The sequence below is a fragment of the Amblyomma maculatum genome, chromosome 4 (assembly GCF_055883805.1).
Source record: "Amblyomma maculatum isolate TAMU_Amacu chromosome 4, ASM5588380v1, whole genome shotgun sequence".
Classification (NCBI taxonomy): Eukaryota; Metazoa; Arthropoda; class Arachnida; order Ixodida; family Ixodidae; genus Amblyomma; species Amblyomma maculatum.
The window spans coordinates 83,061,322-83,086,663 of NC_139347.1; the positions used below are offsets into that span (position 1 = coordinate 83,061,322).

Below are 25,342 nucleotides of genomic sequence, written 5' to 3' on the forward strand. Positions count from 1 at the left end.
AAAGAACGTATTGCCGATATCAACCACCGAGCCGCCGAGTACGCGGCCCAGCTCGCCGACTCGAACTGGGTGGATCGTTGCAATACTTGCAGGGAACGAGGCAGCTGACGCAGCCGCCCGCGCGCTTTCTCTCGGGGCAGTTTCCTTGGGACTCGAATCGGCTGAGGACATCGATTCCAATCCGGCCTACACATTCAAAGATATTGTAATTTTTTTTATCAAAACTCGCGTCGCAAATACCCTAACCCCTGCAAGGGGTTAGGAAAAGCGAACGAGAGGCTGCTCCTGCGCCTCTTCACTAACACGATGCTGCGCCCGGCAGTACTTAAACATTTTTATTCCCAATTCACTGGCCAGTGCCAGTACTGTGGGGAGGTGGCTGACACCTACCACATGGTGTGGGCCTGCCAACGAAACCCATCCCTTCCCTCCTTCCCTAACCCTTCCCGGAAGGACTGGGAGGCGACCCTGCTCGGGGTCCCTGACTAGGGTCTCCACCCAGTATTGTAAGGCCGATACCCTTAAGGCTCCGCGTAAAACCTCCAAATATACAATAAACGTTTTTACCACCACCACCACCTCTTTTTAGAGAGATCAAAACTACCGAGGACAGAAACTTTTTTTTTTTTTTTCCCTACAAGGCTGCTTTTAAAGTTGCCGCGTTACGCCAGTGAAGTGGGTAAGTACCGCCATCTGTGGAAGTTCTCAGTACACACGCAAAAAGAGCAGTGGTAGGGTCCGCAGTGGATCAGTTGCAACCACCCTAGTTTTTGCAACATTTTTGCCACCGCTGTTCGAATACATTGATACATTGAACACGTGCAAAATTAAGTTTGCTGACAACTTTCTTCAAGACAGATGTGTTACTACTGTTACTACCGTTACTACCACAACACATCATTCAGGGGGGCTTAGAGGGAATTTGTGCTCTTCTGTCTAGCTGGCAATGGCACAACGCTGTTGAACATCTGTCTATCTAGCAGTGCTTCGCATGTGAATAAACACGTGGTATGGTTGTGGTTTTGTTGGTTTTGTGCTGTGCTTGTCATCGTGTTTCATCGTAGTGTAAAGTGACAAGGTGTGGTGTACGACGGGGCTTGTCCTGCGTATCGATAGGGTATTGCCAGTACAAATAGTCTCAGCAACAACGCCTTTAATACGACTGAACAGCGCAAGAATACGTTAATGTGTTCGGAATGGTGAACGTCGTTCTCGGAGCATATTGTTCATTGGAATTACAACTTAGGGGTGCGAAAGGTTAATCGTGTTTCGTATGTAACCAATCATTCACGACCTCCGACGAACACAGTCCACGCTGCTAGCATGGATCTGATGCTTGTGTCACCGGCAAGGAAAAGTAAAGGACGTTCACAAAGTGAGTCTTCAGATCTTGACTGTAAGCGTGCTCGCTTTACAGGCGATAAACGACGCAAAAAGACGAAAAAGAAGCATGGCACTGACGTGGTGGGTTCGGAAATCGGTTTGCTTCCTAAAAAGCGGAAGAACGATTTTAGAGTGAGTGAATTCGTTGAGAAAGCAAAGAAAGCGAGGCGCGAAGCGAGTGACGACCTCTGCTATGATGATGCCAAGCCATGCATACCCACGAAAGGAAACGCCAGAAAAGTAAAAAAACGCGGGCGCGAAGCAGGGGACGACGTGAACGAGGCCAAGCTCATTGAAGAGCTAAGGAGCGGTGTCACTTCGATCTTGAGGGGTTTAGACCCAGATGAAACTAGTACCGGATTACCGCATCTCACTAAAACGTGCCCACCTCGGCAGGCCGACAGTGTGGACGCAGAAGGCGAGAAACGAAAAAAGAAGCGAAAAAAAAAGAAACGAAAGCCGCTTGAAAGAGAAGACACTGCGATTCAGAAATGTGCCTCAAGTAAGGCTTCTGAAGACCTTACTAAAGAATCACATTCGTCAAGCAAGAGGGAACATAGAAGAAAAAAGGGAAAGCCCACAGGAAAAGTGGATGAGGAAAGCAATGTTACTTTATCAGCAGAAGAAGAGACGCGTAAGTCGTTTAGTAACTTCACTTTACAAGAACGCAGTGAACAGCCATCGTCAAAACTTTCAAGCCTGAACATTCCTTTTGGTACAGACGAGGAATTGTCACTGAAAAAAGAAACACTTGCTAAGCAACCTGTTGCTGACTGTTCGGTGAAAAAGTCCGCTAATCAACGAAGGCGACCGTTAACTCTTGCCTCATCTGCCGACGTTCGAGAGAGGGCACTTGCCAGAATACGAGCAGCACAGTTTCGCATGCTTAATGAAGAGCTATACACGACTGCAAGTGATGAAGCAGTTCAGTCATTTGAGAGTGACCCTAAGTCGTTCGAAGTTTACCATGAAGGATTCGAACAGCAAGTAGCTAAGTGGCCTGTGAACCCTGTCGATGTCATCATAGACACATTACGTAGCATGTAAGTCTCATTTTCTGTTTCTCATTGTACATTTCAAGCAAATAGCAATTGTGAACAACAGCTGTATATCATGTAACCAGATATTTCACTGTGTTGGTAGGGCTGGAAAACTATGCAGCAGTCAGGTACAGGAAAGAACATTTTGCACTGTAAGGCTTCTTTGTACTGTACTGTAAGGCTTCTTGATGCCATTTCATTAAACGCTGTTTGATGCTTGTGTTTCATTTTCCTCAGGTATATTTAATGTTTCAGCCTAGAAAATGTAAAATTTGTTACATCAATAATTTGTCAAATGAGCTTTTTGTTTCTTATGGTGGCAGGTGGTAGTTGGTAGGTGAGATCGTTGGGCAGTGATAGGTAGGTGCAGTGGTGCGCCAGCGCTCATTTCTCTTTCGGTCATGGAAGTTGCCGGGCATGTGGTTGGTCGGCGGGTTGTGAGACGTCAGGAGCTAGATGAGCAGCCAACTCGGGTAGCTCTTTTCGTAGGAAAGAGTGAGATGAGAATTGAATACATGGGACCCTTTCACCTTCCATTTGAAGCCTGTCGTATAAAGCCTCAGGAAATCACAAGCATGCCCCTGGGAGCGTCCACTTCATGGAAGTGTCCACTTCTCCGGCCACAAAGCTATTATGATCCCACTGATTTCAAAACCTTCACCTGAAAAAAAGGTCAATGGCTACGGGAGATCTCATGTGGTCTAAGTCACTTAAAAGGAAATTTCTACCGCATGATGATTCAGAAACAAGCATTATTGTCTCTTCCATTTCTTTACATATGTGATAACGTAATCATGTGGCGTGCTGTAGATAATAACACTCACACGTATATGCCGCATGAATCTCTTTGTGATTTTTTTGCTACCGGCTCAATATCTATACTAGGTATTGCATCGCATATCAGTTTGGCTTGAATATTAATCAGTGACATAGTGCACCACGTGATCTCACGCTTAATGTTGTTCGGTGCAATGCAATGAGCAGCGAAAAACAATAAGAATTGCGGGGGACGCTTAAGCTCCGCCTTTAAAGGCATGACGCGATAGTGTAGGCTGTCACACCTCATTTCAAGCCTCGCTTTAATCAAGCCACACTTTAATAAAGTTGTATGTTTGTGCCTGCGTGTACTAGGGGCAACGTGAATGCAAAGGGTTCTGGTAGGCTGATTTTGATGTCACCTCTCCCATATGAGAGGAGAGGCCCGAGTTGGCAGCTTCTGCTTGACATAACGTCAGGCTAACCTACGTTCACACTCCATTCACACTACCTCAGTAAAACAACAATAACAAAAAAAAGAACTACCAGAAAGTTGCAATACAGGGAGCTTTGGAGTTGCACAGTTAATTTGAGTTTTAGTTGGACAGGTTGGTTTGAATGGCTAGGTTCATGCGATCTAATTTCCTGACCTCTATAGACAAGTGTCAGCCCGTGATGTCAGTGGAGATGCGGCAGCGCTGACGACAGCAGTGACTTTCGTGGTGTAGGCAAAAGCATGGGCCGTCTGCATTGGATGCGCGGCGCTTGCTGCGTTTTTCGAACATAATTCTGTTGCAAGGTGTGGTGCGGTTGGTTACACCACAAGACACAAAAATTAAAATGGTACCTGTTTTCACTTGTTTTTTATAGTCGGATAAAGATGAGAGCGAATGGCAGAGGTGTTGAGCGCTACAATTGTAGACCCTTTGACGACGGATTGTCTCCGCAGCTAACGTGTGTTGCACTTCTTCACTGAAACTTAATCAGTTCGTTTGTAACTCATCTTAATTGTCATGATTGCTTTTCGGCTACACGACGAATAGCGCAATAACAAACGCCTGCAGCTCGTGCACGTTTTGGTGTATATACTACCAGGCCATAAGAAGTTAGATTCCGTGAGCAGCTAGGAAACCGCGCTGTGAATTTCATTCATCTGCAGTACTGCCCGTGCATATTTTCGTACAGGACACAAAAGCTGCTGCGAAGGTAACTGCAGTTACCTTGAACGGTCACTCCAGCACGATATTGCCAAAACAGGCCCAGAGTTGGGAAGTAGCTTTTCTCTGTTTTCACTTTCCCGAATTTCAACAAGTGATTCTTCATCCACGGTCCTAGAAATCGAGTGAACATCATTAGGGTCCGGACAAAGTCAAGCAGTGCTATTTCTCAGAGTATTAAATTTTCTTTTTGAAGGTCATTAAGATCATAATGAACAAATTAACCACCTGCAACCCTAAAGATGACGTGCATTTGAATAAAAATTTTCCCGGTGTTTTAAAAAGGCTCAGCAGATTGCACAAATTGCACTGCAAGCGATCGGGGACATCGTGGAGAACATTGTATTTGCGCTCATAGCAAAATACAAAAACAAAATTAGACCATTCTTACGAGCCTTCATGTATATATTGACTTGTAAATGACCCTCGCTACATCTGTGTGATTAAACAGACGTCAAACCCCTTTTAATCGAGAAGGCGAAAACAAGTTGGCAGTGTGTACTAGGCAAATGTTACAAAGGACTAAAAGATTAAGTTCATCTTATTCAGTGAAATTCTAGGACTTAATTTGCTGGTACAGTTAGCTAGAAATATGATTTCTAGTTCAGTATAGTTGCTGGTAATATTGTTCTGTGCTTTGAGTAGCAGAAAACGTACCATCAAAATAGTCGTCATATGAAAAACACACTTTCAATCATTCATATCATCGTCCTTGCATGCGCTAACCATAGGCACGGAAGTTGGACAATGTTCACTGTATATTAGTTTTTCTTATACATTGCGATTTCCCGTTTTCATTTAATTTAATCTATCAGTATACAGTGCAACGTTTCTACAGTGGCCGCCGTAGCCGCGCCCTGTTGAGACCACGGAGAAGGAAGCCAATTCAGTGCTCTTCGCCAGGTAATTCCAGCACTAATCGGCTAGTAAAGTGCTGAACTACTCTCTAGGCATAGACTAAATTATTTCTACGCACAAGCAAAGCTTATGCTTCAGAATATTTGCATGCACGAACTGGTTTCGAAGGCAGCGCCGCAAGGCGCAGTGTAGGCACACTGTGTTTTTGCCTACACCCCTCGTCGCTGCTGATCGCAGCGCCACCTTTGTTTACAAACATGACGCTTGCCTATATCCAGGCCCAAGTCAACGGTTATTGCTGACCTTGGCTGTGGTGAAGCAAAGATAGCTCAAGAGCTCACAAAGAACAAGGTTCATTCTTTTGACCTGGTTGCCCTGAATGAGCATGTCACAGTCTGTGACATGAGCAAGGTGAGCTGGCTGTTGCTTTCTGGAAACCATTCTTACAAGGAAGTTTAACCAGCTCAGCATGTCAGCTTGTAAGACATTTCATGTGCTGAATTCGCAATTATATAAAATGACTGTTGGTAGCCTTACAGTGTTTTCTATGGCATTCCACAGACGCTTTCAGATGCTTATACCTGTTGCTATGAATGTTTACTTATATCTGCTTTTTTACTCCTCTCTCTTAACCATTTCACTGGTTTCTTTGAGAGTGTTTATGATAAAAAAACTCCGGGAATTTGTCAGATCATGAAGCATCTTGTTATTTACATGAAAGTTTGTGTAAGGCTGTGTGTGCAACAAAACTGGGCAGTCAGTTTAAAACACAACATGTTTTTGTATGCAAATTCACATGCAAATTCTTATTAATTGTGCTTCTAAGTCACTTGTAGAATATTGTTGTATATAAAAGGGAGGTTGTGACTACACAAAGTGTGTAAATTATGTTTATCTTGGCTTCTCACAGCTGCAGACCTCGGTAGACTTCCACGCAGGTTTGATTGTCACTCAATTTTCTTCTTCTAGATGGTATCTTTGCCCTGGACTACATCAGTTACATGCACTGCATGCCCTATTGTGTTGTGCCTCTATTGGAGTTTTGAGCCCAGTCTGAAGCATACATGACCTCTATTGTCATTCATAGCTGCTGCTTACCACTACCATGTTGCATGTGGTGACCGAAAAAAAAAAAAAATGGAATCGCTACTGTTGGAGAGCTCATGTAATCTCGTGTTTGAATTTAAATGCCGTACCTTATTGTAGTATTTGGCTGAGCTTATTGTGTTCATGTATAGTACAAGCTGCTCCTGCTTCCTTGCTTTCACGAGGAAATTGTTTTAAAGCAATACTCTCATGTTGCTTATGTTATAAATATTTATGTTTATGTTTTGTTTGTCATTCTGCTGTTAAACACGATTTTGTTTTGGCAAATGGTGCTAGTGATAATAAATAGAAAAAAAAGAATGAAATTGGCCACTATTGCCGGGTCACATGTTGGCTGCATCAGACATGTGGCACCTTACCATAATATGTAATTGATTTATTCAATCATGTAGTCGCAGTGGTCTTATGGGTAGCCATTGCTGTATATGCATGCGGCTTCTACTTATTCACTCTAATCCATCTCTGCCACTTTTCGATGGAGGTGGAAAGCAAGCTGCCCATCTGCTGTGCGATGTCACTGCGCATTAAAGAACACCAGCTGATCGGAATTTTCAGAGCCCTCCACTACGGTGTCTCGCATAGCCTTAGTAACTCTGGACATTAAACTTCATAAACCAAACCATTTTGTAATCAACCTCTTGCTCCACTATTAATCCATTTTAGGCCTTCATCTTCACAGCACATCAGCTGTACGCTCTGTAACATTCTTTGCTTTAAGCTCTCTGTGTTTAAAAATGTGTGTACCTTTTTAACATCATGCTTCCTAATGTGATGTTGACTTCCTGCCAGTTCTCCAGGTCACTTAGTATGCAGAGGCAGATAACTGTTCTCCTTGTTCTTTGCATTCTACAGGTCCCTCTTCCCAATCAAGCTGTTGACGTTGCTGTGTTCTGTTTGTCACTCATGGGAACCAACCTTAATACGTTTGTCCTGGAAGCAAATCGCATACTGAAGAAAGGGTGAGTAGTTGTGGGCCAATTTGATCATGGCTACTTCTGTGATTATTTTATTTGGGGAATCCTACAGGCAAGAATGTCTTAAAGAAAGAGGGGAGTGCAGTTTCAGTCAAGCAGAAAGAATAGTGGTGTATGAAAAGTCCTAAGGGTAGCGTGATCTAGTCTGCTAACTATAGTAATAAAAGCAATGACAACACTGTTCTTAAGCATGGGCATTTACAAATGAGAAGGCTTGTTGCCAGTGAGTTGAAATGTTTTTCTAATCGTATTTGATTTTGCAATAAAATAGAGCTTGTTTAATTGTGGTATTACTAACAAAATATGGTTTGAAGAGCAAGCAGAAATTGGCTGGTTCATAATAAAAATGTAAATGCCATCTGGTATGTTCTGAGTTAGGATAACAGATTCCAACATTTCATTTGAAAGTTACACGACACTTAGTTCTAGGATTAAATTTCGGCACATTAGACCTGAGACTGAAACCATACAACTGCAGTTTTGAAAAAAGAAAGTATGCAGCTTTCCCTTGATTTTATTTTAAATGATTTAAAGTGAATATTTTAGTCATTGATAGTAGTTAGTGAATTAGGATGTAGATTTGATATTAGTGCCTGCCTAGTGAATACCAAATGATAGATGTTTTTATACTTATTAATATTCCAAGATTTTTGACACGGGTAAAGGAATGTTTGGAAGTAAAAGCATTCTTTTTTAAGCACTTCATCATTGTTGTGCCAAGGTGATTAGTTAATGTATTTTGCAAACTTTGGGCTAAGATACCGTACCATATTTCACTAGTTTTTCTGGTTCTGTAACACATGGCTGTTCTTTTAGCAACTTGACGTGTTCAAATGGAAAGTTTTACTATGCCTTGTAGCTGTGGGTTTGATTCAGTCTGGTCGAACACCAAGAACAAAGGAAACCACCATGCATGGTGAAAAACCCTTGTACGTGTTTCTTTTTATGAAACGTTCTAGATAATTATAATCTTCAGTTACTTTGGTCACAGAATCAGAATGGCCTATGCTCCTAAGGTGTTTTAAGGGCTTTGGGAGCGTGCCGTTTGCAGGCAGTTTCAATGCTTTTGCCATCCTGTGCTCGAAGTCGTTTCTAAAAACAGATATGTAAAACCCTTGCTGCTCTTGCTGACATGCCAGACTTGCTCAGAGCCCATAATTTCCCTAATGTTAATGGAGTTGGGAAAGAGTGAAGTATGGTGAAGGAAAGAGTGCTGACTTGTTGAAAAATCAATCACCTTGGTGGATTCTTTGTGACCAGTTTGGAAACCTTACCTAAGACTTTCATATTGCTTCCAAGGATGTGTCGAATAGTACACGGGCACCGAGTTGGGCACAAGGCCAGTGACGGCAGAACGGGATGCAAAGAAAGCACTTCTCGTGTCCATATGCGTTGGCTTAAGTAGCTATGAAATACTACATGCCTTTAAATTTTTACAACTTGAGGAAGTCTGATTTGTATGCTGCCTTTGACAGGAAAGGCACAAATGCTCCTTAATTGTCAGCAGACATGCTAGTGTTAAAATACACATTTGCCCAAAAGCTGGTCATCCATTAAACGCTGGTGGTACCACCATCATTGATTGTGCAGCATTATTTTGTGCAAGAAGGTTTTTTTTTTTGCAGCGAAGACAAGTAGGATGTTGCTTCTGTACTGGTAGGTCAAGGTTTTTACCTGACTCTTCCAGTCAGTGCATAATAAAAAGATTTAGACTTTCAGCTCATAAAAAAAAATTTCCAGCAAGGCTTCTGAGATGTTCATTGTATCAATAGCAGGAAACAGAATAATTTGATGGTGTATGCAGTGTACTCCATTGGCAAGTTATATGGATCGACCTCTGTATAACCTTGCCCTGGGCAACATGATAGATATTTGGGTGCCACATGATCCGAACCTTGCTATGGAGTAAGCTGCTATCCTGGAGAAAGAAACTTGGCAGATGTAAGCAGAAATGACGTCCCCTCATACCTCTTCACTAGTTTCTGCCATTTGCCACACACAGTTGAAACCCACCACATCTCTGAAGGTTTCTGTAATTGGCTGCTCTGAAGATGCCAAAAAGAAACATAGCTGAGCAGCAAAGTAACCTGAGAAATTTCAGCAAGCTTGGCAGGTTGCTTCATTCAGGAAAAGGCATCAGTTACTGTGTGGACTCTGTGAACTTTTTGGTGTGGACTGACATTCCTTGCTGGTGTTTTAACCATACCCTGGTGAAAATTTCACTGTGTTCCAGTCTGGCATCTTGCAACCTGCAAATGAGAGTATATGAGTATGATGACCAGTTACCGTCTACCAGGTGACATCTACTTACATGTGTGCTGATGTAAAATGTTTTTTGAAATCTTGTGACATCTGCCTGAGGATAGCACACGAATGCAAGATTGGCATAGCCTTTTAGGCCTATGTCTCTTAACATAACACAATTTCAAGGTGTCGCAGTTTACCATATAAACGCGTGTAAGGGCCGGACCCATGTATGGATGGCACCCTCTATTTCCCGAAGCAAATATTTAAAAAAGAAATCTATGTAAGGGCCGGGCTGCAGCCAAACTTTCCACGACCCACGCAGGAATAGCCTTCAAAATGCACATGCACAGAAGCTTTCAGATGCCGTCCACAGATGGTGCTTGAAGTCGCAGGTCATCATCATATCTTCTGTCTGCCGCGATCTTCCGCATTTCATATTGGCATTGGTATCGCTAGCCGGGGCCACCCCAGCTTTGTTTTGCGGCTTTCAAAGGCACATGAGTAGTGGCAGTGTGGTTGGTGTGGTCGCACGTCGTTGTTGCGGCTCTTGTGTGCTTTCTGCTTTATTTTTCATGAATTGCCGTCGAGCGTTGCCATTCTAGCACAATGGGCAAGCATATTGATAGCTACACAGCAGGCTTTAAATAGAAAGTAGTGGAATTTTCCCTCGAACACGGCAAGCGTGCGGCGGGCAGAAAATTTGACTTGCAAAGGTGCATTCGAAGATGATGCAACCAAAAGGGTGTGTTGAAGAACACCAGCTACAAAAGGCATGCTTTTGGAGGCAAGCCGTACAAGTATCCCGAGCTGGAAGAAGAGCTGCTCCGCTATGCAATGGAAGTGCGGAACAATGGCTATGCGTTGACAACGGACATGCTGCGCGTGAAGACACAAGCCTTGGCAAGTGCAAGAAGCATACCGCGCGGAGACTTCAAAGATAGTGTCGGTTGGTTATAAGATTTCTAAAGAGAAAGGACCTATCCTTTCGGTGAAAAATCACGCTGTGCCAGCAGCTACCCCCCGACTACACCAACAAGGTGCTCAGCTTTCAAAAGTATGTCATCGGTCTGCCATGAGAACAACTATTACCGTATTTACTCGAATCTAACGCGCACCTTTTTTCCGATATATCGTGTCCAAAAATTGGGTGCGCGTTAGAATCGAGTACGACCCTAAATCTCCGACATCATATCGCCATCGGCATTTCAAAATGGCCGCCTGGTATGCACTTCGAGCCTACTAGCTGGTCTAGCTGTCTATGCCTAGCTGCAGTAGCGTCCTTCGTGTGCTTTGGTACATGTGCTTTGGTTAGCTCCGACATCATATCGCCATCGGCATTTCAAAATGGCCGCCTGGTATGCACTTCGAGCCTACTAGCTGGTCTAGCTGTCTATGCCTAGCTGCAGTAGCGTCCTTCGTGTGCTTTGGTACATGTGCTTTGGTTAGCCTACCCGTTTTCTGCGATTGACCGACCAGTATGGACGTGCCGAAGATTCGTCGAGCTCATTATGATGCCGCATTTAAAAGGAAAGTCATCGTGTGTGCAGAGACGGACGGAAATCGGGCCGCATCACGTGCATTCGGAGTTCCGGAGACATGCGTGCGGGACTGGCGCAAGCAGAAGGAAAAGATTTTCGGCAGCAAGGCTACACGAAAAGGTTTCAGTGGACCGAAGCAGGGCCGGTTCACCGAAATAGAAGAGCGGCTCGCAGAATATGTTCTAGTGCAGCGAGCGGCGCAGCGGCCAGTGACGACGGACCTGCTCAAAGTCCGGGCATAGCCTCCGTCCGGGCGATGCAGCTAGCCCTACAAACAGGGCTAACGCGGAGCAACTTTAAAGCGAGCAGGTGCTGGCTGTCTAATTTTATGAAGAGAAAAGGCTTTTCTCTTCGAAGGCGGACAGGGATATGCCAGAAGTTACCTGAAGAGTACGAAGAAAAGCTGCACAGTTTTCAGCGGTTCGTTCTAAGTTTGCGCCGCAAGTACGGCTACCACCTCGGCCAGATTGGAAATGCCAATCAGACACCGCTGTACTTTGACATGCCTGCCACCACAACCGTTGAAAAGAAGGGGGCGAAGCAAGTGCGCGTGTTGTCTTCCGGCCACGAAAAAACACGCGTCACCGCAATGCTTTGTTGCACCGCGGATGGACACAAGCTGCCCCCGTATCTCATATTCAGGCGCAAGACGCTCCCGAAAGGAATCGTGTTTCCGAGTGGCGTGATTGTGCGCGCCAATGAAAAAGGTTGGATGACAACGGACTTGGTCGCCGACTGGATCGATAACGTCTGGCGCAAGAGACCCGGCGGCAGTTTGGGCCTGCGTGCGATGCTTGTGCTCGACGCTTTCAAGTGCCATCTCGACCAACGCATCAAGGACAAGCTCGCTGCGTGCAACACCGACCTTGTCGTGATACCAGGTGGCATGACATCGCAGCTCCAGCCGCTCGATGTTTGCTTGAACAAGCCACTGAAAGATAGGATTCGGGTGCTCTACACCGAATGGCTTGTGAGTGGCTGCCATGAATTCACTCCCAGCAACAGAATGAAGCGTGCCTCGCTGCAAGAGTTCACTGGATGGGCGAAAGATGCGTAATGCACGATACCGTCTGCCATGGTCATCAAGGCCTTTAAAAAATGTGGCATATCGAATGCCATGGACGGCACCGAGGATGAGATGCTTTGGTCCGTCAGCAGTGACAAGGAGTTGTCTGACAGCGACGACGAGTGAACCTTGTGCCGGCATAGTGACAATCTTGGCAAGATAAGCCGTTTCCTTTTGTGTGTGTGTTTTTTAGTGCACCGAGATTAAATCTTTGCTTTTCCAAACGAGACGAAGTTGTATTGCTGTATGAAAGCGTTAGGTGCGCGGTACTCTTTTTCGCGGAGAACGGGTGCGTGTTACAATCGGAGCTTTTTTTTTTTTCGGGGGTGGGGGTCACGAAAAATGGGTGCGCGTTACAATCGAGGGCGCGTTAGATTCGAGTAAATACGGTATATTGTTTCAGATAGCAAATGCCGACTGGACCCCCGTGTGGATCGACTGCCCTGAGAACCGCACAGTTGAAAGGAAGGTGAAGAAGGGTGTTTCTGGGCAGACAACTGGCACAGAGCACCAACGGTGCACTGTTATGCTGTGCGTCACCGCGGACGGGCGGAAGCTGCCCTCCTGTGTCATCTTGAAAAGGAAAAAGGATTCCTAACATCGCTTACCCCAAAAGGAGTTGTTATTCGAGCCCAAGGAAAGGGCTGGATGAACGATGAGCTTGTGCTCGACTGAATAAAAAGCGTTAGGCAGAATCGCCCAGGCGCCATGCTGGCCAAACGATCGCTCTTCATCTTCGACAGCTTTCACAGTCATTTGATGGATAGGGTTAAAGAACACCTTCGCAGCATCCGCACAGACATGGCCGTTATTCCGGGTGGCCTCACCGGCATGCTGCAACTCCTGGATGTCAGCATCAATCGGCCTTTTAAGGCTGAATTCCGATGGCAGTACTCAGAATGGTTGGCAAGCAGCAGTCACGACGATACGCCAATCGGCTGGCTGAAGATTGCACCGCTGGTGATTGTGCTTGGCTGGATTTCGTCTGTATGGAACTCCTTCTCTAAGGACTTTGTATCATGTAGTTTCAAGGTGACTTGGATTTCAAACATTTAAACAGGACTGAAGATGACATCTTGGGGGATGAACATGCACCAGAGCACAGCACCAACGCCGCACATTCACTCATTGGTCTGTTTTTACTTGAAAAAAAAAATTCTTTTTTCGTATGTCGCGTGTATGGGCCACATACCGAAAATTGGCCCTCGAATCTGGAAAAAAATGTGACCCTTACAGGCATTTACACGGTATTTCATTGGCCCAGACTATCTCTGAAGTCGGGCAAGGGAAATCACTATATGCTTAATCTCATTGACTTCATCATACAGCACCTGGATGCAGTAGCGTTTCTTGCTATCGGTGCCATGAACGTCTCAGAGGCCTTGCTGGAATTTTTTTTTTACGAGCTGAAAAGTCCAGATTTTTACGAGCTGAAAAGTCCAGATATCCTTAATATGCGCTGATTGGAGTAGTTAAAACGTGCGGTAAAACCTTCTGATTTTGCATTGACTGCTTAAGTCTCGCATGAACTACTTTCCTATGTGCATCTGTGTTTCTTGTCTTGGGGTTCCAGTATTTCGTCTTGTTTTCTTCTTCTTTACTATGATGTTCTGGGCATTTCACATATTTTCTTTGATTAGTTAATGTGTATGTGTGCAAAGACTTTCTTCTAGACTGCTTTTATGCCAGCAATTATTGAATGATTTTGCCATCCCTTTTCCTTGGCTACCACCACAGTGATTTTTACACACCTGTTTTAAAGAGGAAAGTAGTGTTGTGATGTGGATTTGCGGTGGCTTGTGTGTAGTGGTCGCCAGGCAGGGGCAACTGCAGCCACATTTATTTGAGGAGAAACTGAAAACGAGGCAGCGGCAGCATCCAGCCGAGGCGAAGGTCCCGAGCATTCCAAAGCTCCCATGCCAGCGCTGCTTCCTTGTCTTCGGCATGTGCCAGGCTCTTAAGACTTCTTCACAGGTCCCAGTGCATGTGACTGCGCTACAACGCATGTGGCTGCTCTGGCGCCTGTGGAATTCACTTTGTCTTTCGGCGTGCAGCGGACGCATGTCACGCGAGTCGTTGCATGTGCAAAAAGAATAGAGTGCAGAGGAGAAAAGAACTGCCCAGATGTAGGTTTGTGGTGTGGTACATTGCTTCTTCTTTTTTTTTTTTTTTTTAAGTGTGCTCGGTGTTCAACCAGCTTGAGTCATATCTAGCTGCAAAAGCTTCAGGAACTGACTGCCAAAGCCTTGCACCTTAGCACACTTCGTGTCTTTCCTCAATGCTACTGCCCTCGGACAGCACGGAGCTAAAGCCTAATCTTGTGTGTGGGGTAATGATAGAGAGCATGCATTGTTTACGATCTCACAGAAAAAGAAATAAAAAAAAAAGAAAGCAGTTTATTTGTACACAGATATTTGAGATTTTGGACAGAAGCATGAGGTGAGTATTAGATTTGATGTTTCTTTATGCCTCATAGCAAGGGCGCATTTTACTTTTGATCCATCGAGAGAGTGCGTTAATCAGTTGGAAACATCATTTGAGGTCGTTTGTATCATTTGCCTTAGACCTGTAGAGGTGTGGCACTGGAGCAAGCTTTGGCAGTGCTACATTGTTTTGCCCACTACTACTGGTTTGGTCTGATCTCATTTGTGACGGGATGTTGAGTTGTTAATGCATAAGTTCTTTTTTTTTTTTTTTCAGCGGTATATTGAAGATTGCTGAAGTCAAGAGCAGGCTTTCATCAACTCAGGGATTTGCAAAGACAATGAAGAAGTTTGGCTTTGAGCCCGAGAACATGGTAAGCTTGCTATGCAGTCTCTCTTCGCCATAGACATCGCGATTCAGGTGAAGGAATGGTTTTGTTCATGTCAAGTCAAGTCATATCAAATCAAGTTTATTTTCTTACATGAGAAATGTGGACTTCTGGGTTGTGCATCACTGTTGTCATGGGACAAGCCAAGATTAAAAAGAAATATCAATTATTCTCACCTATCTCGTAATGAATCATTTTCATTTGGTTTGCTACGGAACCAACATATACTATTGAGAAACAGTACTCAAAAGTTGGTGCATAAGCCGTTTGTGTATCTTTTTTTTTTGTGTGTGTGTTTTTGAAGGTGTGGCTTTTGCATGCGTGGTTTGCTACACTGGCTGACTGAAGCAGCATGCTGGTTCTTTGTTGATACTATTGATGTAGATGAGTGTTAACACATTTGTTTATAAAAAAAAAAAAATCTGTTTTTGGACTGTTATGGTGTCACAGTGGGTGAACATTTAGACCGCCAAAGCAAGTCATTGCCATGTCCTCAAGAGGGCGTGAGAAGAAGGGTCCCAAAAATGAACAACATGCATCCTTGACACAAGACAGACTGTCCATCTTCGCTGAGAGCTGGGAGACCATTTATGGCTTTTTCCCTTTCCGCTTCCTCATATAGCTGGGCGTCACCGAGAAAGTACTTATGTGTTCAGTCAGGTCCTCTACTTTGAGAAGTCATTGCACCACTTACTTCGTTTTGAAGCTGACTGCATGGCAATGAAGTGCAAACAGTGCCTCGTTTGCATTTCTGTAATCCGTAGTAGTTAATAGGGTTCAAATCCCAGGAGACCGGCGAAGTTGGGGGTGCAAGGACTCTGCTGTGGGTGGCGGGCCGAGGCATTCAAAGACAGCTCAGTTCTTAGTGACCAGCAACACCTGAGACAGCAGAAATCGCTGGCTAAAAGATTCTCGGGAGCATTTATTGCTTTTTCTCTTTCCGCATGCTCCCCACACATTTGGGCACCGGTGTGAAGGTGCTGGCGGGGTCCATGCAGTTCACTGCTTTGAAGAATTTCCACATGCATTTTAAACGTCTGCCCCCTGTTATCAGAAACTATTTTCTGTGAAAAAGAAAGTTACAGATGGGCAACACAAATTATGTAAGGGGTTATATACCAGCATTAGAATCTCTCTGCCATTTGTGTATTGGATACACAGTACAGTTGCTAGGCAATCAACCCATCTTTCAATTTGCTTTCATCATAGGCTTGTGGTATCGAGAGGCTGCTCAAATATCTAGGTAGGTGAAGCATTCTTGGTATTGGATGGAGATGGGTGGAGGTCTCTGGAGAGGCGACGTTGGTGTGTGGGTCATGGATGGATGCTCGTAGGTGGTAGCTGCACCTTCAGGGCTCGTCGGGTAGCCGAAAAATGGAGGCTTCACACACTGATGTGCAACTGTGAACAAGATGCAGTTGTATTGAACAGCTATTTGTTGTGAAACAGTGGCGAGCATGTCTTGCACAGTAAAGCCTCCTTAATTTGAACTCTCTTAATTCAGAAATTCTGGTTATTCGGACACCTGCTGTGGTCTCTGTTAGTGTTAATTTGAATGTTACTGGTCTTGCATCAGTTAACTTGAGTGTGTTCCGAAATGAGGGGCTGTCTAGGGGTATTGCTGACTAGCCCTGCAAGCAATCGTCCATACATGCATATCCTTTCTTAAGCCTCAAAAGCCTGGGGCGATGTTGCTCGCACAGTGACAGGATTGACCACAATCGGGGCACTTCCACTGCTACATATGAAAATAGTGCGGCTACGTAGTTGTGTTCTGACTTTCGCTGCCAGCCCAAGGCAAGCGCTGGCAATTGTACATTTTGCAAACCTGGCTGTTCTTGTAAAGTTTGCATATGGGTCAGCGGGCCTGAAGGTTTTTCCCCATGAGGCAGGGCCTAAACAACGTCTCCAAGGCCAAGGCAACGCCATGCTGTCAACATTGGACGGATGGCGGCGTTCCTTGGACGGTCAAAAAGAATAGAAGGACAGGCCCTGAGTTGTAGGGCTGAAAAAAATTTTTCACTCCATTTGTACGCAATAATGAGGCGGCATTCATAATATTGTGGAATCGTAGAGGACTCTTGAAAAATTCTAGTGCCATAAAAGACATTCTTGTCACATTCTCTCCAGTTACTTTGTCCTCAAAAAGCAAATTTAGGTCCTCAAAATACAAATTTTTTTAACAATTACGCAGGTTTTCTTCTTGACCGGAAGCTGGTGAGCAGCATCTCGGGCGGCGTAGCCATCATAATGAAAACTGACATCGCAGCTCATGAGCTGAAATTGGAAACCAGATTCGATTCGAAGCTGTAGCAGCCACTTTGCTTGCTTGTAAGGCTGTCGCAGTATGTTCTCTGTACCACAAGGGATACCTCGGGGTAACTGTCTACGATTTAAAGGATCTTTCACAGCAGCTTCCAAAACCGTATCTAGTAGTAGGAAATTTTAATGCCTATTCATGTCTTTAGGGAAGTGAGAAAATAGGTTCTCGATATCAGCTTTCTAGCATTTATAGAATTTTATTTTATGCAGCCATATCTGTTTGTGAAACTCAAGTGAGCCTACGTACTACTCCCCATACTCACAGAAAATGAGGTGTTTAAATTTACCTTTTAGTTTGTTCGTCTTCTATTTGTACTGATTTCAAATGGGATGTTTTAGATAGTCCATATTGAATTGCTCGTCTGCCTATCATGATCAGCCTGTCACCCTCATCATCAGTCATCCCGATGAAACTCCGGCAATGTAAACTGCATTTGGCTCACTGGATATCAAAACCACAATCATCTGGTTAAATGCTGAAAAGGCGTCACGGCAAAAGTATATCTGCTCTTTAAAGAGCTTGACCACTTCGCAAAACGTGTGAGAGCAAATTCAAAAGCTAAATGGCAGTTACTCATTATATATAATTTCCTTTTTGACAATGCCAGGCACAGAAACAACTGTAGAGGAGCAGGGAGATATACTTTGCTGCAGTACTTCCACTTACCATAGACGGGCATTTTTACAGTATAAAACCATTGCATACAGTAGTTCAATTACTTGCCAGGAAAGTAACAGATTACTGTCTGTTGGAAAGCAAACTGCTGCATGGCCCGATGAAGTGCAATAGGAAATGTTGGCTCACCTTTCCAAGCCTGCTGTAAAAGTACTTTTGAAACTTTTTTAACATAATAAGAAAAAAATACCTGAAGCTTGGAAAAAAACCATTATAGTACCTTTTCTAAAACCTGGAGAAACGCCTACTTCCCCTAGTAGTTAGAGGCCCATAGCACTTACATGCTACCTTGCCAAATTTTTCGAACGTGTTCTGGATATCCGATTTACCTTTGTCCTAGAAGCGCGCAAACTTCTCAACATTTATCAATGTCGGTTTAGGACTGGGTGCTTAACAACCAACCACATAGCTAGACTCGAAAATACTGTCCGAGAAGCGTTTATACGCAGACAGCACTGCCTTGCAGTCTTCTTCAATATGGAGAAAGCATATTACACGACATTAAGGGTCATTATTCTCTGCGATCTAGTAGATCTAGGCATCCAAGACAGGATGTTGAACTGCTTGACTGACTTCCTTTTAAACCATTCATTTAAAACAAGCCTGGGCTCAACCCTCTCGAAGAACTTCTTAACTTTGTTCAGGAGAATGGGGTACTCTGTAGTTAAAATGAATTCCATATCCAAAATAAATCCCAAATTTTTTTTAGTTTTTGTTGACGACCTTCAAATAGCATGCACATCCACAAGAATATCAGCATGCAAGATAAAAATTCAGCTAACAATAAATAAACTAGCAACATGGGCAGACAAAAATAGATATCAGTTTTCCACATAGAAATCGGTAGTTCTGTTTTCACTGAAACGATGCTTACAGGCTGACCTCTACCTGCACCTAAACAAACCCATACTAGCCATTAAAAGGGAGCACATATTTGTAGGCATTTCTTTTGACCGAAGGTTTACACTCTTCTTTCATATAGCCGTCATAAATAAGACATCCTGATCCCTGAACATACTCAAAGTACTCTCGCCAAAACTTTGGGGGCCTGAGAGTAATTGTAATTTACATACGTATTGCTCTGTAGTACGTTCAACATTAGATTATGGAAGTACTATAATGTAAGGGTAGGCGAGACCATCATAATTTAAATGCCTAGATTCATTACAAAGCTTAGGTTTGCGTGTCTCAACTGGTGCCTGCAGAATTCTACCCATTAATACCCTTTACTTAGAAATATATCAACCGTCCCTTGCAGACAGGCGAATAATGCTGAGTGCACATACATACATACATAATAGTGCACACACATACGGACATACTGAAAATTAAGTCTTTTCCAAAACTTCTCTGCTACCCTATCGTCACTAAGTGCTTGTCTACAATACTCTTAAGTCAGGTCATTGCTACTCTGTTTTGAAAATTATTATGTCAAGAGCTAGAAATATTGAATGCTGGACCTGATATTGTCCAAAGACACAGCTCAATGCCGTCGTGGTACAGCCATCCTGCTGTGTGTGACCTTGCATTGATGCACTTTAGTAAAACGCTAACACTGCACAAACACGTAATACAAAAGTACCGAGCTCTTAAAGAAAAATATTCTAGTTGCATGGGATTTTACACAGATGGCTCAAAAAACAGCAATATATGTTGGGAGTGCTGTAGTACAAGAAAAATTGGCAAAAAATAGTACAACTAGCACACTTGGTGTCAATTTGTACTGCTGGATGTGTCACGGCGTGTTTAGTTCTTGAGAAAATAATAATTGACAAGATAGAAAGCAGTATAATCTGCCCTGACTCGTTGAACTTTTTCACAGCACTCACTACAGTCAAGAAACGCAGTTCAACCCTTAGTAGGAGACATCATACAAAACATAGAAAAGGTCGCAGCTCAAAAATAATATTTTGCTGGGTCCGGGGCCACATCAGCATAGATGGCAACTAAAGAGCTGATGAGTGTGCTGCACATTCTCGGATTACTGAAATACAAGAAGTTGACACACCCCATAAAGACTGCATAAATTTAATGCACATTCAATTCAAAAGATAAATGGCAGAAGGCTTGGGGCAACTAACTAAAACAGCAAACTTAATTTCTTGAGGTGCAGCTGAGGAGAATGGAATACCTGCAAGCATCAAGGGCAGTTTTTTCTAATTAACTTTGTGCCGCCTTCACAGTGACGAAGATGACGAAAATGTGTGCGGATGATAGCAGAGACTCTCTCTGACAGAAATCTATCAGGTTGAGTTCATGACATACAAGAGGCTCCTGGCACAAGCCACAATCTGTTCAAATGAGATCCTAACGCTTTTGTACTAGCTTCATCCACTTTTCTGGGGCTTGACTAAATGGGCAGCTTGCAGCGAGCAGCAGACCTCGCTTCCTTGTGTTCATTTGACAGAAACCATCCACGTAGGCAGAGGACAGAGGCCTCAAGCGCCTGTTTACATTCCTGTTTGCGTTTTGAAAGTACCATAATTCGATACGAGTCTCGTCTCATCTATGAATTGAGCTCTCCGCCGAGCTCACTTACTCATTCAGAGGAGATTTTGTTATCAAAACATTGGGAGTGCTTGGCCAAGGCACTTCGTTCAGCGTCAATATTTGTGTTGTTAGCCCTCACACTGAAATGTTTTATCTCACTATGTACAGGGGGAATATTGTAGACAACACCTTGCTGCTTCTCTTTGGGGATGTGGTTTCTATGTTGTGGGAGGAAGGGACAGAGCATTGACAGGAGTTGGTGGGATGCACAGATGTTTTGCTTTCACAGAGTATATGCATGCACCTTGACGAGGCTCCTTAGATATGGCGCCGCAGTGTGAGCATTTTTCTTCAAAGCATAGTGACTGCTTTCTGTGTTCTCCAAGCCCAACGATGGGATACATACTGAATGAAGCTCTGTATCTCGCCATTCTTCTGAAGTTCAGTGAACGGGATAGCTTCTTTCTTCCTTCTCTCACCTCACAGGGAACAGATAGTCTTTTCCCTTGGTAAAAGAATTGAGACTACGAATTGTGGAAACCCAAGCGACATTTGGTGCGCGTCCATTTTCTGCGAACACAATATTCCCACTCTTGTTTTTCACCAGCTCATCAAAAAGCAGCAGGGTGCTATGTCCTTTTTCTCTTTTCTTTTTGTTCTACTGTGAACTGGGTCACTGGCTAAATTGAGGTGAGATGCACAAAGAAGTGATCCATCGGCAGTTTTTTTGTGTTGTGTGTGCAGAGCCACCCCTGCAGCTCGGGTGCAAATAAAGGCTCTTTGATCCTGGGTGCTGTTTGAATTGAAGATTACCGTATTTACTCGAATCTAACGCGCACCTTTTTTCCGATATATCGTGTCCAAAAATTGGGTGCGCGCTAGAATCGAGTACGACCCTAAATCTCCGATATCATATCGCCATCGGCATTTCAAAATGGCCGCCTGGTATGCACTTCGAGCCTACTAGCTGGTCTAGCTGTCTATGCCTAGTTGCAGTAGCGTCCTTCGTGTGCTATGGTACATGTGCTTTGGTTAGCCTACCCGTTTTCTGCGATTGACCGACCAGTATGGACGTGCCGAAGATTCGTCGAGTTCATCATGATGCCGCATTTAAACGGAAAGTCATCGTGTGTGCAGAGACGGACGGAAATCGGGCCGCATCACGTGCATTCGGAGTTCCGGAAACATGTGTGCGGGACTGGCGCAAGCAGAAGGAAAAGATTTTCGGCAGCAAGGCTACACGAAAAGGTTTCAGTGGACCGAAGCAGGGCCGGTTCACCGAAATAGAAGAGCGGCTCGCAGAATATGTTCTAGAGCAGCGAGCGGCGCAGCGGCCAGTGACGACGGACCTGCTCAAAGTCCGGGCGATGCAGCTAGCCCTACAAACAGGGCTAACGCGGAGCGACTTTAAAGCGAGCAGGTGCTGGCTGTCTAATTTTATGAAGAGAAAAGGCTTTTCTCTTCGAAGGCGGACAGGGATATGCCAGAAGTTGCCTGAAGAGTACGAAGAAAAGCTGCACAGTTTTCAGCGGTTCGTTCTAAGTTTGCGCCGCAAGTACGGCTACCACCTCGGCCAGATTGGAAATGCCGATCAGACACCGCTGTACTTTGACATGCCTGCCACCACAACCGTTGAAAAGAAGGGGGCGAAGCAAGTGCGCGTGTTGTCTTACGGCCACGAAAAAACACGCGTCACCGCAATGCTTTGTTGCACCGCGGATGGACACAAGCTGCCCCCGTATCTCATATTCAGGCGCAAGACGCTCCCGAAAGGAATCGTGTTTCCGAGTGGCGTGATTGTGCGCGCCAATGAAAAAGGTTGGATGACAACGGACTTGGTCGCCGACTGGATCGATAACGTCTGGCGCAAGAGACCCGGCGGCAGTTTGGGCCTGCGTGCGATGCTTGTGCTCGACGCTTTCAAGTGCCATCTCGACCAACGCATCAAGGACAAGCTCGCTGCGTGCAACACCGACCTTGTCGTGATACCAGGTGGCATGACATCGCAGCTCCAGCCGCTCGATGTTTGCTTGAACAAGCCAGTGAAAGATAGGATTCGGGCGCTGTACACCGAATGGCTTGTGAGTGGCTGCCATGAATTCACTCCCAGCAACAGAATGAAGCGTGCCTCGCGGCAAGAGTTCACTGGATGGGCGAAAGATGCGTGGTGCACGATACCGTCTGCCATGGTCATCAAGGCCTTTAAAAAATGTGGCATATCGAATGCCATGGACGGCACCGAGGATGAGATGCTTTGGTCCGTCAGCAGTGACAAGGAGTTGTCTGACAGCGACGACGAGTGAACCTTGTGCCGGCATAGTGACAATCTTGGCAAGATAAGCCGTTTCCTTTTGTGTGTGTGTTTTTTAGTGCACCGAGATTAAATCTTTGCTTTTCCAAACGAGACAAAGTTGTATTGCTGTATGAAAGCGTTAGGTGCGCGGTACTCTTTTTCGCGGAGAACGGGTGCGCGTTACAATCGGAGCTTTTTTTTTTTTTCGGGGGTGGGGGTCACGGAAAACGGGTGCGCGTTACAATCGAGGGCGCGTTAGATTCGAGTAAATACGGTATATTAGTCTGGAGTTGAGATTTGGATCCCTTTTGAGTTTTTCACGAGCTGCGTCATCAAGGAGTGTTTTCGCTTTACATTCATAATCCTCCCCGTTGACACTTTCCACAGTTAATGTCATTGGCATCATTTCCTCCCCTCCTTTTCTGCGCTTGTAGCCAAAGTAATCCCATGCCCCGATTCCTATATTGTTATACCCTCATGCACAAAGTGTACAATTCTGAAAAAGAAACAGGTCAACCTTATGCAGAAACATTTGTGTTCCTACTTTTAGACCAGCTAGTCGAGTTTCTTGACTGACATTTTTTAACACCACACTTTCCATGTTATCCCTCAAATTGTTTGTGAATTTCAGCTTATTGGAGACTAGCTTAGATGAAAAGCAAATTTTTAAACCTGAACCACTGATGTCTTATGTAATTACATTTTACATATGACCAGCTCAGAGCTAGTTTGTGACGCTTTTATTATAGGTTCTTACCTGCTTCCTAATGTTGCATACATTTCTTTTTTTGACAGGATGAATCCAACAAGATGTTTGTGCTGTTTGACTTCAAGAAGGTTCGTAACACCACACAGCACCCACATCTGCCAACACTCAAGCTGATGCCTTGTCTCTACAAAAAACGGTAATTTGTTGGTAGTCGAGAAGGTTGCTGGAGCACTGCCGTAGAGGCCATTAAAAAAATACATATTTTCATGCGTTTGGCTGCCAACCCATATACCAAGCTGTTCATCAGCCTATGCGTGAAGCCAAGTGCTGATTAAAGTGGGAATGCCACATGATTATAATCTCGTTTATTTTCTTCAGTCTGAATAAGTGACATGCTTGGAACACCATACAGTCTTCACATCAAAACACACTGTGTTTGGGTAACAAAATATTTTATCAACAAGGTATGAGCAAGAAAACTTCATCGTGCACTACACTCGAAGGTGTTGCATTGCGCAATGTACAAAGCTTTTAGTGCACGTGAAAATCATCCTCTGTGTATTAAACAAGACACTCGCGCCATTAAACATCATAAAAAATATATGTAGACCATTTTTTTTTTCAATCTTTTAGCATTGAAAGACGTGACGGTTTTTTTTTTTATAATAAACATAAGGGTTTATCATTCCCAGACACCAGACACTCTGCACATGTATTACAGCAGAAGTTTCACTTCTTTTGGAACAGTTGGTCAGTGTAGTATTTTATGTTATGATGTCATACACCGAGTATCTTCAAAAGTTTTCTTTTAACTGCTAATTATGTGGTTTATCCGACGGAAACAGTTGTCACAGCAGCAAGCGCTGGATATCGATTTCTGATTGTAGCATTCAAAATTTTCGCTCTATTACAGCCGTCTCTAAGTATTTCAATTGTTTTTTGTGTGTGTACTGTACATTCAGATGGATGGAGTATATCTATATTGGTTTTATGCCTTGGATCTTTTTCTCCTTTTAGGAAACAAACACATAACTTTAGCATGACCATACCGGGCTTGTTTCAGGAAGCTGAATATACTATGCAGACTGATAAACACTGTTGGTGGAGAAAAAAAAATGCATTTTTTGGCGTTACAGAAATACTTTCACGTTAGCTCTCTTCCGCTAGAGATTATTTATGCCAAAACACTCCTGCAGTGTTAGGTTTTGCGGTGAGGTTTCCACTGCCATTTCCCGGTGCACGTATAGACTTTCTACTACAGTACTTTCTGTGCTACTGAAGCAACATTTTCTTGTCTTCTTCTGGCATGACCATAACTAAACTTGGAAGGGCCTTGTTTTGCTTGTAAATTTTGGCTTTGGTCAGCAGTTGTCACTGGCTGCAGCATTTGTCACTTTATATGGCGCTTCCAGTTATTCTCTCACCTTTTGCAGTTCACAACTGGTGGACTGTGCTTTGGTTGATGTGCTAGGTATATTGTACAAATTGTTGAGGTGTGGATGGAGAGAGAGAAAAAGAATAATACCAAAACTTTGTGATGAGACTGTATAACTGACATTGTGACACTGTCCACTTACTTTCCTCGACTTACTACCCCTGCCCACACTGTTCCACGACTATGCTCAACACTAAACCAGTTGTCCATCCCTGTAAGTAAAATAAGGTTCCACTTGTTCGTTTGGTGTAGCTACCAAATGTGGCTCTTCATATCCTCCTTTTTTTGAGCTGTCAGCTTCGTGTTATGTGTATGGAGTTAGAAAACAGTGTAACCGGCGACTGTCACCACCAACATGGATAAAAAGTAAGTGCACTTTTGATGTGTACATGCTAATGAGTCTCTTGTTTTATACTTTC

The 25,342-nt window shown here is 44.1% G+C and overlaps 1 protein-coding gene across 1 annotated transcript; it reads left to right on the plus strand.

Moving 5' to 3' along the window:
- Positions 1-980: 980 nt before the first annotated feature.
- On the plus strand, positions 981-24,210 carry LOC146191533 (uncharacterized). Its single transcript, XM_084602053.1, has 5 exons — positions 981-2,426; positions 5,533-5,665; positions 7,214-7,320; positions 14,887-14,983; positions 23,575-24,210. The coding sequence occupies exons 1-5, from the start codon at positions 1,324-1,326 to the stop codon at positions 23,686-23,688; spliced, it is 1,554 nt and encodes a 517-aa protein (XP_084458179.1). The 5' UTR covers positions 981-1,323; the 3' UTR covers positions 23,689-24,210.
- The last annotated feature ends 1,132 nt before the right edge of the window (positions 24,211-25,342 follow it).

Coding starts and splice junctions, on each gene's coding strand:
- LOC146191533 (XM_084602053.1), top strand. CDS start 1,324: ATGGATCTGATGCTTGTGTCACCGGCAAGGAAAAGTAAAGGACGTTCA. Junction 2,427..5,532: donor ATAGACACATTACGTAGCAT/GTAAGTCTCATT, acceptor GCCTATATCCAG/GCCCAAGTCAACGGTTATTG. Junction 5,666..7,213: donor CAGTCTGTGACATGAGCAAG/GTGAGCTGGCTG, acceptor TGCATTCTACAG/GTCCCTCTTCCCAATCAAGC.